The sequence below is a fragment of the Macaca thibetana genome, chromosome 13 (genome assembly GCF_024542745.1).
Source record: "Macaca thibetana thibetana isolate TM-01 chromosome 13, ASM2454274v1, whole genome shotgun sequence".
NCBI classification, from domain to species: domain Eukaryota; kingdom Metazoa; phylum Chordata; class Mammalia; order Primates; family Cercopithecidae; genus Macaca; species Macaca thibetana.
The window spans coordinates 45,781,130-45,797,177 of NC_065590.1; the positions used below are offsets into that span (position 1 = coordinate 45,781,130).

At 38.1% G+C, this 16,048-nt stretch overlaps 2 protein-coding genes across 8 annotated transcripts in view; one reads left to right on the top strand and one right to left on the bottom strand.

The window, feature by feature from the left end:
* Window positions 1–16,048, bottom strand: part of COMMD1 (copper metabolism domain containing 1) — a 960,866-nt gene that overhangs the window by 888,586 nt on the left and 56,232 nt on the right. The gene's annotated exons all lie outside the window — the stretch shown is intronic.
* Window positions 1–16,048, top strand: part of USP34 (ubiquitin specific peptidase 34) — a 287,921-nt gene that overhangs the window by 203,999 nt on the left and 67,874 nt on the right. For 5 of the 6 annotated variants that reach the window (XM_050753418.1, XM_050753421.1, XM_050753420.1 and 2 more), the window contains 7 exons: window positions 2,102–2,285; window positions 2,729–2,892; window positions 8,743–8,808; window positions 11,147–11,293; window positions 11,389–11,445; window positions 11,548–11,625; window positions 12,016–12,110. In XM_050753418.1, coding sequence (XP_050609375.1) covers window positions 2,102–2,285; window positions 2,729–2,892; window positions 8,743–8,808; window positions 11,147–11,293; window positions 11,389–11,445; window positions 11,548–11,625; window positions 12,016–12,110 — 791 coding nt within the window. The remainder of the gene's footprint in view (window positions 1–2,101; window positions 2,286–2,728; window positions 2,893–8,742; window positions 8,809–11,146; window positions 11,294–11,388; window positions 11,446–11,547; window positions 11,626–12,015; window positions 12,111–16,048) is intronic. The other variant, XM_050753419.1, reaches the window with a different exon arrangement.

Below are 16,048 nucleotides of genomic sequence, written 5' to 3' on the forward strand. Positions count from 1 at the left end.
TTTTAGTAGAGGCGGGGTTTCACCAGGTTAGCCAGGATGGTCTCGATCTCCTGACCTCGTGATCCGCCCATCTCGGCCTCCCAAAGTGCTGGGATTACAGGCTTGAGCCACCGCGCCTGGCGACAATAATTCTTTTATTGGACAAATACCCAAACCATATCAGTCACCAAAAACTACTTTTAGTATTCTCTCAGGTCATAGTTTGAGTAGGTTCTTATTTCTGTGAAGTATGAAGTCGTATAAAAATAAGCCCTTTGCCAGGCGCAGTGACTCACACCTGTAATCCCAGCACTTTGGGAGGCCGAGGCGGGCGAATTACGAGGTCAGGAGTTCAAGACCAGCCTGGCCAACATGGTGAAACCCCATCTCTACTAAAAATACAAAAATTGGCCAGGCTCATGCCTGTGGGAGGCCGAGGCAGGCAGATCACGAGGTCAGGAGGTCGGGTCTTGGCTAACATGGCGAAACCAGGTATCTACTAAAAATACAAAAAATTAGCCGGCCGTGGTAGCAATCACCTGTAGTCCCATCTACTCAGGAAGCTGAGGCAGAATGGTGTAAACCTGGGAGGCGGAGCTTGCAGTGAGCCGAGATGGCACTACTGCACTCCAGCCTGGGCAACAGAGCAAGACTCTGTCTCAACAAGACAAAAAATCAGCTGGGTGTAGGTTCAGATGCCTATAATCCCAGCTACTCAGGGGGCTGAGGCAGGAGAATCGCTCGAACCCAGGAGGCGGAGGTTGCAATGAGCTGAGATTGTGCTACTGCACTCCAGCCCAGGTGACAGAGTGAGATTTTGTCTTTTTTTGTTTTTGTTTTAAAAAAAGCTCCTAACCACTTTCCATATTTCCTAGCTAACCTTACTTGTGTTTGCTAAGAACTATGAATTACACATTCTTTAACAATAGTGAGTTGAATGAGGTGAGGTCATTATGGAAAAATATTTCAAAAATTTCTTTTTTTGGTACGTCTTTAAAGAGTTTCCCTGACCCACCCCCAGGTTTGTTGATTCACTGACTCACAGGACTCAGCATATAGTCATATTCATGGCTAAGATTTATTACAGCAAAATGATAAAAAGCAAAATCATGAAAAGAAAAAGGTGTCAAAGTCTGGAGGAACCCAGTTGCAACTTTCTAAGAGTTGTCTTCCATTGGAGTTCCACAAGATGTGCTCAGTGAGCATGACGACGCGTGTGAATTATTGTCTACCAAGAAAGTTCTCTTGAGCCTAGGAGTCCTTGGTTTTATCACAGCGTGGGTCATGTAGTCACATAGTGCCTGTGAAACTGACCAGAGTTGCCCAAATTCCAGACTCCTGAAAGGAAAACAGGTCTTTAGCATAAACCTGTTAGGCACAGTGAGCCACTGTTCTCACTTAGAGAGTTTTATATCAAGGTAGGGAGCTGTTTACCTACCAGTGATGTTTGCAGACTGTAGGCAAAGGCCTGCCTTTCTGTGGGTAGCAAGAGTCTCAGTCTTACTGTGTTATCTCTTTTCTGCATAGTACCCTGGGAAGTTTTATACTCCAGAACAATGTGTCATAGTACTATTTGGGATGTGTGAGGGTGATCACTTGGTAAAATAGCAAAGGACCAATTAGAAAAGAACATGTGGAAAAGATAACCCAGCACCCACTTTCTCAGACTACATTTTGGAAAAAGTACAACAGTACTACCGTACTACCTTTCAACAGTATGAGTAAATTGTTGATTTTGCCACTGTTACTGTTGCTATTATTTATTAGTAGAGTGAAGTAAGGGAAAAGTTAATGCAGAAGCGCCAGTCAGACTTGTCAAGGGAGTAATGAGGCCTTAACAAAAACTTTACATCGCTTAATGGAGAAAATAACAACATTGTACGTGAAAAGTCTAAGAATGAGCTGATTAGGTATCAAAAAGGAGAGAAGAGTAAAGATGTTCGCCACCTTCGTTTTTTCTAAGAAATGAACATAGGGAGGACTTTCAGATGATGGTATATCATGCTGCTATATGCTTTTGAGTAGCTTAATTGTAGCTTGTCATCCTGTTTATATGTTAACTATATTTGGAATGTAATTATTATCTCAGTTTAGATAACTTATGTTTCCCTTTACTCCCCAGGAATTTTTGAGAGATATCTTCAATCTCCTGTTTTTGTTGCCAAGTCTAAAGGACCGACAACAGCCAAAGTGCAAATCACATTCTTCAAGAGCTGCTGCTTACGATTTGTTAGTAGAGATGGTAAAGGGGTCTGTTGAGAACTACAGGCTAATACACAACTGGGTTATGGCACAACACATGCAGTGTAAGCATTCTTCTTTTCCTTTAAGCTTTATACAGTTTGAATTCAGAAATAAGATTTTGAGGGCACTGTTAAACAAAGGAATCTGCTCTTCACACACTTTAACATTATAAATGATTATTGGTAGGGTGTTATTAAAGTTAAAAAGTAAACATTGATGTGAAGGACCTTTTTATATGCATTTTAAATACTTTGGCTTTTTTTGTAAAAGTAATTTGATGCCAAGTAAAACTTTTAAAAAAAGTTTTAAAACTTTTAAAATCAAGTTTTAAAAGTCTTGAATTTTTAGAGAATAAATTAGTTTTCATGTGTTTTTTATTTAAAAAGTTATATATAATCTATATATATATTAACGAGGTAACTAATGGAGGTAGAGGCTGTTAATGTAAGCAAAATACATTATGTTTCATAGTTTGGGGGGGATCTTTTCCTCCCTCTTTCTTCAGCAGCCCATGCACCTTATAAATGGGATTACTGGCCTCATGAAGATGTCCGTGCTGAATGTAGATTTGTTGGCCTTACTAACCTTGGAGCTACTTGTTACTTGGCTTCTACTATTCAGCAACTTTATATGATACCTGAGGCAAGACAGGCTGTCTTCACTGCCAAGGTAGAATTTTCCTCACTTTAAAAATCAAAATTATAAACCAGATTTTAATATTTTGTTGATAATTTTTATTTCAGTGTAGTAAATGTTGTTTGAAAAAATAATTTGTGAATAAATAAGAGTAAATTTGATTACAGTAACTAGCTAATGTGTATTTTACATAGTTTTACATTTTAGTAGATTGCTGGGCACGGTGGCTCAAGCCTGTAATCCCAGCACTTTGGGAGGCTGAGGCGGGCGGATCATGAGGTCAGGAGATCGAGACCATCCTGGCTAACACGGTGAAACCCCATCTCTACTAAAAATACAAAAAATTAGCCGGGCGTGGTGGTGCGCGCCTGTAGTCCCAGCTACTCGGAGGCTGAGGCAGGAGAATGACGCGAACTCAGGAGGCGGAGCTTGCAGTGAGCCGAGATGGTGCCACTGCACTCCATCCTGGGTGACAAAGCGAGACTCCATCTCAAAAAAAAAAACCAAAAACGTTTTAGTAGATTACTCATAATGCTGTAGTACAATTTAGTTCTCAAAGGAAAACACAGCTATGGAAGATACGTACTCTATACAGTGAATATGTTGTCAGTAAAAACACATTCACTGGGAGAACATACGAGAATAAACAAAAATAAATAAATACATATTTTTTATTACAGAGAAAATAAGGAAACCCTGAATCCAAGTAGAGAAATATTACCAGAATCACTGAGCTTGTTTCTTTTATATTTATCTCAAAGTGAATCGGATTGTGGACCTAATTTGTTTGTGTAAGCTTTGCTTCATGTTATTTTTATTCACTTTCTAGTTTTCATTCTTTTTTCCCTTGGGCTATTTTTGTTTGTTTTTTAAAATAATAAATAGAGATGGGGTCTCTCTGTGTTGACCAGGGTGATCTCCAACTCCTGGCCTCAAGCGATCCTCCCATTTCAACTTCCCAAAGTGCTGGGATTACAGGTGTGAGCCACCATGCCCGGCCAACCATGGGATATTCTTTAGTTTGCCTTTTGTGCTGCTTTTAGGGTTTTTTGATGAACTTCCTTTATACTTGCTCTCGGATTTTTTTATTTTTATTTTTCTGAGGCAAGCCTCAGTGTCACCCTGACTGGAGTGCAGTGGCGTGAACATAGCTCACTGCAGTGTTGACATCCTGAGCTCAAGTGATCCTTCCACCTCAGCCTCCTGAGTAACTGGGACTATAGGCGTATGCCACTATGCCTGGCCAATTTTTTTACTTTTACTTTTTGTAGAGACAGGTTCTCACTGTGTTGCCCAGGCTAGTCTCAAATCCTGGGCTTACTAGATGCTGGGATTATTGGTGTAAAGCTACCAAGCCTGGCCTCATCATGTTATCTTTTGTCTTGGTTTCTTTTTCCCTGTTAAGTATTGCAGTGCTTTATATACTTTCTCTGAATTCTTTGTTATGTTTAAGTTACTCTTTAAAGTCTCCAGTTTATAGTTTACTCAAGTGGTTCTGGGTGTTTTGGCTTTAGTTATTGATTATTTTAAAATCTATTCTGTACATTATGACTAAAAGTAGTTGAATGATTAGTTCATTTAGCTTATGGAAATATTTCTGAATAAATTTGGTATACCCACCTGCATAGTCTTATAAAAGCAGTTGTTATTAAAGAAGCATGTTTTCAGTGGTTTTCTTTCTAGCTGGCAACTTGGTCATGCTTCTTGGTTTTTCTTCTTCATATTGATAACCACCTTTAAAGCTATTAACACTTTTAGGAATTAGTAGAAACAGAAGGAACACTCAGACATGCTGATTATGAGTAGGTCTCATAAATGGTATTTTTAGTTAAAAACTAAATTTACAAGCAAAAACAACCCCATTAAAAAGTGGACAAAGCAGCTTGGCCAGTATGGTGAAATCGTATCTCTACCAAATATACAAAAGTTAGCTGTGCGTGGGGTGCGGTGGCTCACACCTGTTATCCCAGCACTTTGGGAGGCAGAGGTGGGCGGATCACGAAGTTAGGAGATCAAGACCATCCTGGCCAACATGGTGAAACCCCATCTCTACTAAAAATACAAAAAATATAGCTGGGCGTGGTGGTGGATGCCTCTAATCCCCGCTATTTGGGAGGCTGAGGCAGGAGAATCGCTTGAATCCAGGAGGTGGAGGTTGCAGTGGGCCAAGATGGCGCCAATGCATTGCAACCTGGGCGACAGAGTGAGACTTTGTCTCAAAAAAAAAAAAAAAAGAAAGGCCTTTGGCCAGGCACACGCCTGTAATCCCAGCCCCTTGAAAAGCCGAGGCAGGCAGATCACCTGAGGTCAGGAGTTTGAGACCAGCCTGGCCAACATACAAAAATTAGCCAGGCATGATGGCAGGTGACTCAATCCCCGCTACTTGGGAGGCAGAGGCAGAAGAATTGTTTGAACTCGGGAGGCAGAGGTTGCAGTGAGCTGAGATGGAGCCACTGCACTCAAACTTGGGGGACAAGAGGGAGACTTCTCTCAGAAAAAAAAAAAAAAAGAAGGCTATGTGTGGTGCACGTGCCTATAGTCCCAGCTACTCCGGAGGTCAGGCCAGGAGAATCGCTTGATCCCAGGAAGCAGAGGTTGCAGTGAGCCGAGATTGTGCCACTGCATTCCAACCTAGGTCACAGAGCAAGACTATCTATAAAAAGAAAAAAAAAAAGGAAGTAGACAAAGGACACGAACAGACACTTTTCAAAAGAAGACATACATGCGGCCAATAAGCATATGAGAAAATGCTCGATATTACTAATCATTAGAGAAATACGAAACTAAACTGCAGTGAGATACTATCTCAAACCAGTCAGAATAGCTGTTAATAAAAAGTCAAAAAATAACATGCTGGCAATGTTGCAAAGAAAAGGGAATGCATATACACTGCTGGTGGAAATGTAAATTAGTTTAGCCATTGTTGGAAGCACCTTGGCAATTTCTGAAATAACTTAAAACAGAATTACTATTCGGCTCAGCTATCCCATTGGGTATATACCCAAAGAAATATAAAACATCCTACCGTAAAGACACATCCACGTGCATGTTTACCACAGCACTGTTCACAATAGCAAAAATGTGGAATCAACCTACATGCCCATCAACAGTGGACTAGGTAATGAAAATGTTGTACATATACAGCACAGAATACTATGCAGCTGTTTAAAAGAATAAGACCATGTCTTTTTGCAACAACATGTATGGAACTGGAGGCCATTATCCTAAGTGAACTAACACAGCAACAGGGAACCAAATACCATATGTTCTCGTTTATAAGTGGGAGCTAAGTGTTGAGTACATATGGACACACGGGAACAATGGACATTGTGTCCTCTTGAGGGTGGAGTATGAGAAGAGGATCAGGATTAAAAAACTACCTATTGGTACTATTATGGTGATAGAACAATCTATATACCAAACTCCCGTTACACACGGTTGACCTGTATAACAAACCTGCATATGTACCCCTGAATCTAAAATAAGAGTAAACAGTTAAAAAAAAAATGTAGAGCTATGTACATAGAAAAAAAAATTTTTTTGAGACGAAGTCTTGCTTTGTTGCCCAAGCTAGAGTGCAGTGGCATGATCTCAGCTCACTGCAACCTCCGCCTCCCGAGTTAAGGCAGTTCTCCTGCCTTAGCCTCCCGAGTAGCTGAAATTACAGGTGCCTGGCTAATTTTTGTATTTTTAGCAGAGACAGGGTTTCACCATCTTGGCCAGGCTGATATCAAACTCCTGACCTCGTGACCCACCTGCCTTGGCCTCTGAAAGTACTGGGATTACAGGTTTTAGCCACCGTGCCCAGTCAAAAATTCTTAACAGAATTTGATATGATTCTGGCAAGTACTCTAGTCAAGTGGGCACTTTATTCTTAAGATGAACGCTTCAGTTATTTCTATTGTTCCCTTTTCTGATGCTCACAGAAAATTTAAAGAAAGCTACATATATTCTAATTGTGGTGAAATACATACAACATAAAATTCATCATTTGAACCATTTATACATATATACAGTTTGTAGGATTAAATACATTCACATTATTTTGCAGCCATCACCACCGTTCCATCTCAAACTTTTTCACCTTCCCCACAGAAACTTGTTAAACCCTTAACTCTCCATTCTCCCTCTGAACCCCCCTTGCAACCACTATTCTACTTTCCATCTCTGTGAATTTACCTGTTTCAGGTACCTCATGTAAGTGGAGTCATATAGTATCAGCCCTTTTGTGACTGGCTGTGAGTGGCTTATTTCACTTAAGGTATCTTCAAGGGTTATCCATGCTGTTGTATGTATCAGAAGTTCTTTCCTTTTAAGGCTGAATTATAATTTATTGTATTTATGTACCACATTTTGTGTATTCTTTCACTTGTCAGTGGATACTTGGATTGCTTTCACCTTTTGGCTGTTCTGAATAATGCTATTATGGACATGGGTGTACAAACATGTTTGAGTTTCTGCTTTTTTTTTTGAGTTTTAGTTTTCGGTGTATACCAGAAGTGGAATTGTTGGATCATATGGGAATTCTGTGTTTAATTTTTTGAAGAATAGTCTTACCTTTTCCACAGGGCTTATACCATTTTACATCACAAGGGTTTAATTTCTCCACATCCTTGCTAACACTTGTCATTTTCTGTTTTAATAATAGCCATCCTCATGGATGTGAACACACTTTTTTAGGTAGTTAATACATATAGATGCAGGCTATGTATTTATTTTAAAATTGCACATTAAGTAAAATTCCCTCATTGTTGCTTAACTTCAATAAATTTAGGCAGCTCTTTCCTTGAGCCAACTCATACTTTATTCTCGAATAATAAAAATATAAATCCAGGTCTTTATTCCTGACCTTTTTTGTATTCTGAATCAATGCTTTGATACATTGGAAAATTTAATTTTGTGTGACTTTTTTCATAATATGGAATATTAAGCCTCTCATATAACAGGAGTACACTGGAGTTATTTTGCCAATTTTGTTGATTCCCTTTATTCAATTCCTGTTGCATTTAATATATAATTTTATAGTAATTACATGCTGAGCAGATCTCTGTTTTAGTCCGTATCTTGACCTCAATTTGATTATAAGCTGCTAAACAGCAGAGCCATATTACTTGCAGTCTTACTTCCATAAAGCCGGCAAAAATAACTAATATATACTCTTGACATGTGGATGCCTATTACTCCACAAGACTTTCAAAGTTATGAGAGGTAATAATTTGTAATAAGGATAATACCTACTTTATAGATTTATTTTAATACTTGAGTGAGGTAGGGTATGTCTAGTAAGTACCTTGCATGAATATGGATCTTTCCGATAAGGCTTGGTGTTCAATACTAAGTCTCTAATGTGTGAGTCTAGCCAGATTCCTGAATTTGAGTTATTGATAGTTGAATGTTTAGACAGTTTTCAAACATCCTGGCTGATATTCGTCTTCATTGTGAAGAATATACTGTTCCAGAAAGAGTAACGATATGAATAAATGATGATGGGATGTCATTGGTTAATATTTCAAATGTATTTTTTTTAATGTGTAGGTTTACTTGTGGAAGACAACTTTGATTGCACCTGAAGTGTTTTTCATTCTTGCATTCTTGGAAATCATCAGCATTGTACGAAATAAGTGTTAACCTAGAAAGTGATTTTTAAAAATCTCTCTTAAGTTTCCTTTTATGATTGATAATGATGGCTGTATTTATGTAACAAAGTATTACAATTTTTAATGCTATAATTACTAAAGAATTGAATGTGTCAGTGTTTTTCTTTTATATAGCCAAAAGAATGAAAACAGATACAGTGCACAATTGCACGACTTTCTTTGCTAGAATGCCTAATTTACTACTATCATGTCTGTGTTTTTAATGGTGTTTTCTCATGATTTTCAGTATTCAGAGGATATGAAGCACAAGACTACTCTTCTGGAGCTTCAGAAAATGTTTACATATTTAATGGTATGTTTAAGAATCATGGAGGCTAGGCCAGGCACTGTGGCTTATGCCTGTAATTATAGCATTTGGGGAGGCCAAGGTGGCTTGAGTTCAAGAGCTTGAGATGAGCCTGGGCAACATGGTGAAACCCCATCTCTACTAAAAAAAAATTACAAAAAATTAGCCAAGCGTGCTGGTGCATGCCTGTAGTTCCAGCTGCTTTGGAGGCTGAAATGGGAGGATCGCTTGAGCCCAGGAGGCAGAGGTTGCAGCAAGCTGAGATCTCACTACTGCACTCGAGTCTAGGTGACACAATGAGACTCTGTTTCAAAAAAAAAAAAAAAACACGGAGGGAAACGAATTAGGTATACCCTGTAACAGAACCTAAAAACATTAAATGGAGCTCGTTTGAACTGGCTTTGTCATAACTATGTACCTTCCTTTTTCTTACTTTTTTTTCTTTTATTTATTTATTTATTTTTTGAGTCAGAGTCTTGCTCTGTCAACTAGGCTAGAGTGCAGTGGCGTGATCTCAATTCACTGCAGCCCTCCACCTCCCAGGTTCAAGTGATTCTCCTGCCTCAGCCTCCCAAGTAGCTGGGAATACAGGCACACACCACCATGCCCGGCTAAATTTTGTATTTTTAGTAGAGATAGGTTTCACTATGTTGGCCAGGCTGGTCTTGAACTCCTGATCTCAAGTGATCTGCGCCTTGGCCTCCAAAGTGTTGGGATTATAGACGTGAGCCACCATACCCGGGGCTGTATGTCAGTTATGTTATTTGTCATAATAACTTTTAAAAGTTATTTCAGTTGTCTATTCTCTTAATTTGTCCTTTGAAGAATCTGTTGTGTCTCATCCTTTTTCTGTCACAAGGTCTTCCCCTTTTATGCTTGCAGCTTTCTAGCTGATTTATCTTTTTATCCCTTAATTACAATGCCTAAAACTATAAAAATGATCAGTCTTTTAAAAAGATAGTAGATCTTACAATATCATTCCCCTGCTTAAAACTCTTGAGTGCTGCTTCATTAGGAACAGAATGGTATTCAAGCTCATCACCATGGCACACACCCCCTGGGTTTTTTGCCCCTACCCTTCATTCAACCTCCTATCTTATCCCTCTCCATTTGGAGCCCATCACCCTGCTGTTTCATTACTTGTGGGTTTATTTTTGCTGTTGTTTCTTACCTGCATCACTCTTCTCCATTTTCTTCTGATGTTCATTTTTCAAGAGTCAGCTTGGTTTTTACCTCTGTAAGAGACCATCTATTCCACAGATTAACCGGAGGATTCCAAGTCACCATTCCTCTTTGTTGTTTCTACCTCATATATTTGTTACTTTTCTCACCTGTTACATCTTGAGGACAGGGATTGTGTCATACTTTTTTCTGTATTTTTTACTGTGTTTATCTTTTGAGGTAGGGTCTCACTCTGTCACCCAGGCTAGAGTTCAGTGGTGCCATCTCATCTCATGGCAATCTCGACACTTCCCCACCGGCTGGGACCATAGGCATGTACCCCCATGCCTGGCTATCTTTTTTATTTTTTGTAGAGACATGGTCTCACTATGTTCCCCAAGCTGGTGTTGAACTCCTGGCCTCAAGCAATCCGCTCGCCTCACCCTCCCAAAGTACTGGGATTACAGGCATGAGCCACCACCCCTGGCCTTTAGTCTCCTTTTAACAGAGCTAGAAATGCCATTCGAATTGACAAATAGAAAATTGCTGGTTTAAATGACTATTTTAAAAGCTATTAAAGTTCAATCTCTGGGAAAGTTTATTCAGCCTGTGAAGATTTTATATTTTATGCTTTGCAATATAGATGTGAGTGGTTTTTTTCTGTTTGTTTGTTTGAGATGGAGTCTTGCTCTGTTGCCAGGCTGGAGTGCAGTGGTATGATCTCGGCTCACTGCAACCTCTGCCTCCTGCGTAACTGGGACTACAAGCATGCGTAACCATACCCAGCTAATTTTTGTATTTTTAATAGAGACGAGGTTTGACCATGTTGGCCAGGATGGTCTCAATCTCTTGGCCTCATAATCTGCCTGCTTCGGTCTCCTAAAGTGCTAGGGTTATAGGCATGAGCCACTGCGCCCGGCTATGAGTCGTTTGAATCTCAGATTTCTTCCTATAAATTCCTTGACTTGAAAATACATATATCCTAGGTAATTTAAGAATCTTCTAGCACCAAGACCATTAAACTAAAAATGCTATGAAAATTAGACAGAAATAGACCATTTTAAAACTAACTTCATAGATTTACTACCTGTTCTTTTGTTTTTGTTATGCGTTCATTGAAGAACCTGTAATTTTCTTATTTTTATCTGACACTTAGAATGTTCCCCTTTCTTTTTCTTTGCAGGAGAGTGAATGCAAAGCATATAATCCTAGACCTTTCTGTAAAACATACACCATGGATAAGCAGCCTCTGAATACTGGGGAACAGAAAGATATGACAGAGTTTTTTACTGATCTGATTACCAAAATCGAAGAAATGTCTCCAGAACTGGTTAGTATCAGAATACTGAAAAGTGTCTTTGAAATTTGAACAAGTTTGCCTGTGTTTTAACTAGTTTCATATTTTTTATTTGTTTTATGTTAAAGAAAAATACTGTCAAAAGTTTATTTGGAGGTGTAATTACAAACAATGTTGTATCCTTGGTAAGTATTATACCTGGTTTTTACTTTTTGGGGCTCTTAATATATTTTCATTTATATTATAATTTGCTAATTTTTACTAATTTTTTTATGTCTGTTGATTAGGATTGTGAACATGTTAGTCAAACTGCTGAAGAGTTTTATACTGTGAGGTGCCAAGTGGCTGATATGAAGAACATTTATGTGAGTAATAATGCACATAATTTTTTTACTTTATGCTTTTAACTATTTGTGTATAGTGGGTTTATGTTTGTCATCTTGATATTTTTAAACTTTTTTCATGTTTTTATGTATTTTCTTCTTACTGTACTATTCAAATAAGAATTAAGGATCAACCATAAAGTTCTTTTTTGCCCAATCAAAATTTAAATTTTTAATTAACCCTTCAAAAAAGTTGCTAAGATTCGTAGAATATCTTAATATGAGGAAAAACAGTATACTAAAATTTAAGAATTTACTTTTAAAAAAAATTTTTTTTGTTGAGCATTCTGCCAAAATTGTAATTGCCATCTTTTGTATATTTGCATGGTATAAACAATCATGTGAAGCTTTTAAATGTGGTCTTATACACAGGAATCTCTTGATGAAGTTACTATAAAAGACACTTTGGAAGGTGATAACATGTATACTTGTTCTCATTGTGGGAAGAAAGTACGAGCCGAAAAAAGGTATGCTTTTTCAAATGATTTTTACTGTTTTCACCATAGATGTGGAACACAAACTAAGGGTAAACTAAGACTAAATTTTTATGGAAATTATATGATTAGGGTAAAATCAGCTGCATGGAGCTCAGTCTCGTGGAGCAACTTTTCATCTAGTTGTTCAGTGAATCACCATTTATTTTGACATATACTGAGCTGTATGAAAGTGGTAATCAGTCAACTTGAAACAGTGTAGATTTTGGGGAGCAGATACATGGACAATAAGTACATTGATCATTTTCATCATTATCTGTATCGAGTCTCAGATGTCTAGCTTTTGTGGCATTTTCTTAGGTAATACAGTGGACCCCTTTATCCTCGGGAAATTTTGCAAGACCCCACAATAGACGTCTGAAATCTCAATTGTACTGTACCCTATATGTACTGCTTTTTGCTGTACATAACATACCTATGATAAAGTTTAAATTACAAATGAAGCTCAGTATTCTTGCCCTTTGGGGCCATTATTAACTCAAATAAGGGTTACTTGAACACAAGCATTGCAATAATATGACAGTCCATGTAATAATTAAGGGAGCTACTAAGTGACCAGTAAGTGGGTAGTGTCTGCAGCATAGATAAGCTGGACAAAGGGATGATTCACATCCTAAGCAGGATGGTACAAGATTTTATCGTGATACTCAGAACACCACACCACTTATGAACTGTTTATTTTTGGAATTTTCCGTAGTAGCTAACTAGGGACTTTTGTACTAGCTAGCCTTTCCAAAGTATTTTTTGTTTAGCAAGCACTGTTCTGAGAACTTTAATCCAGTTAATCCTCACAACATTTCTTTGCAATAGATGCAGTTATTATCCCCATTTTACATGTGAAAACATGGAGTCACAGAATAAAGAAACTTTCCCAATGCTGATTCCTAAGATACAAATAAGCAAATTTTAGGGAGATAATCAAGTTGAATTTGAGTTCTCATTGGGGCATCCAGGTAGAAAGGTCCTGCAGGCAGTTGGCTGTTATGGTTAGAGCTTGATGAGAGGTCTAGAGTAGAGGTAGATTTGAGAGTTAATAACTGTTGAGTTAGAGTGTTAAATAAGTGTTTATACTATAATACATTCAAGCTGGTTCTTCTTTCCAGTGTATTGTTGTTATTTTTGGATACTATATTTTTGGTACATTGATCAAAAATAGTCTTCCTCAGCTTTCGTTTTTAGTAGAATTTCTTGTAAAATAACAATTTAGTGGTCTTCAAATAAAAATTTGAAGCCTTACACATACAGTGGCTCCCATCTGTAATCCCAGCACTCTGGGAGTTCAAGGATGTTCATTTGAGCCCAGGAGGGCAACATAGGGAAACACTGTTGCTACAAAAAATTTTAGAAATTAGCCAGATGTGGTGACATGCACTTATAGTCTCAGCTACTTGGCAGGCTGAATGGGGAGGATCACTTGAGCTTGGGAGGTAGCTTGCGGTGAACCATGATCGTGCCTTTGCATTGCAGCCTTGGCGATAAATTGAGAACCTGTCTCAAAAAAGTAAAAATAAAAATTGCTGTACTTGTTTTACTAATGCATGCCAAACATGCATTAGTTTTCTTTATTAATTATTATTTCATGATTGACGTGTTCCCCAGGCTGGTCTTGATCTCTTGGACTCAAACAATCTGCCCACCTCAGCCTCCAAAAATGCTGGGATTACAGGCATGAAGCCACTGCACCTGGCCAAAAGGCTCTTAAGAGCCATAAAATGGCAAGTTTAGGACAGAGTAGTTGAGTAAACATTTTAATGTTATATTGAAAGACAAATAGAAATTGAATTGAAAAGAGCGTCTTATGCAGTTAGTTTCTAGGAGCAAATGCTGAGAAATAGAAGTGGCCTTGAATGTGCTTAAAATCTAGGATTAGGTCAGCCTGCATTTTTAAGTACTGTATTCACATGGAACAGTAGTGGAAAATAAGATTGGTAACACGATGGCATCAAATTATTGCCATCCCAGTTTTAGATTTATCTGTGTGATTGAATCCATCAGAATATCTGCCTGAGAAATAATGTAGTTGTTGGAAAAGACGTAAGAGCTAAGCCAACCTAAAAGTACAGAAGACAAAGTGACAGATGAAAGACAAGGAAAGAAAGAAAATCAGGATAAAATGGTAACCCGAAAACTGGGAAGAGAATCTCAAGAAGAAAATAATCAATTAACGTAATTCACAGAGATGAAAGAAAATGACAGCTAAATAAAAGTACTGGGTTTTTCCAGAAGGTAGTTTAGTGATGTGTTTTGTCAGATTATAGGAATAGAAGCAACATTGTCGGGACACATGGAATCAAGCATAAATGATTCATTTTTAAAGTTTGGCAACAGGCCGGGCACGGTGGCTCATGCCTGTAATCCCAGCACTTTGGGAGCCCAAGTCAGGTGGATTGCCTGAGGTCAGGAGTTCAAGACCAGCCTGGCCAACATGGTGAAACCCTGTCTCTACTAAAAATACAAAAATTAGCTGGTTGTGGTGGCTCACACCTGTAGTCCCAGCTACTTAGGAGGCTGGGGCAGGAGAATCGCTTGAACCTGGGAGGTGGAGGTTGCAGTGAGCCAAGATCATGCCACTGCACTCCAGCCTCGGTGACAGAGCAAGACTACGTCTTTAAAAAAAAAAAAAAAAAAAAGGCAATAAAAACAGCAAGACAGCAAGGAAGATAGTAGCTAGAAAGAGTCTTGGGGCTCAAAGGATTTTTCTAGATGAAAGATACCTGAGCATGTTTGAAGGCAGAGAATAAAAAGTCATTATACAATAAGACACTGAAGTTGCTTAAGAGGAGGTTTTCCAGGTCAGTATTTATTTGAAAGGGATGGTATTCATTTTTCCAATTTCAAGAGGTGTAGTTGGACAAGTTGTTAGGTGGACATAGTCAAATGAAAGCATAGCTATGCAGGTTGTTACACGAAGAAGACAAACTCATCTGATGAGAGTTTGGTTAGGATAAGAGTTAGGGACAGATATATAATGGAGTCAGTCAAAAGTTAACTGTTGTAGAGCAATATAATAAATGAGTCGCTAAAAGATCATCAAGGGTCTGAGTCAAGTTCTTTGGAGAATCTCTTTCTAATTGGAATAAATGTATTGAATACATCCATCATTCTTGATAACCTCCTTCTTTTGACTGATAAGATTCTGCTGTTTTTCTGAAATACCTGTCACATCTCTCCCAGGTAGTCAGTCATTTTTGTTCTTACCATACTTTTGTATCTCTGTACTAACATAATATTCAACAGAAATGGGCCAATTGAGGAAGTGAACAAAGCGCTTATTATCCTCAGTAGGATCATATTCTGCACTATCTTCAGACCTCTGGTTTTCTCAGTCTATTCATTTTACCTGAGTAATTTATCAGTCACCATAATACCAATTTTTTACTGATACGCTACTGACAAAACATTGTAAACTAAGAAAATGACAGTTGAATAAAAGCATTGGGTTTTTCCAGAAGGTAGTTTAGTGATATGTTTTATTTTTGTCATCTTGGTTTAGAATGCTTTTCTGTGCTTATCACTTGTCCTCCAGTCTTTCCGGATCTGCTCATCTCTTTTATTGACACAATGCATGCTTTCACCCCATGCCACAAGCTCATTAGTTATTCTTCAGAATTGTTAGGAAGAAGTTCATACTCTGTCATTACATACATTTGACTCTGTTATACTTCATTTGCCAGTCTCCCAAATAATCTAAAATAGTGAAGTTTTGAATGTTTTATTCCCTCTGCCTGTAACATCTGTCATTCCTTGTTTCCCTAAATTCATACTTTTTTTATTTTTGACTGTGCTCTTGGTTTAAATTCTCTTTTGATTTTTGTATGCAGTGAAAAATTACTCCCTAAAATTCATTTTTTTGTATATCAAAGTTTGTATATTTTTGTTTGTTTAAATTGAGCATATTGCTAATTATGATA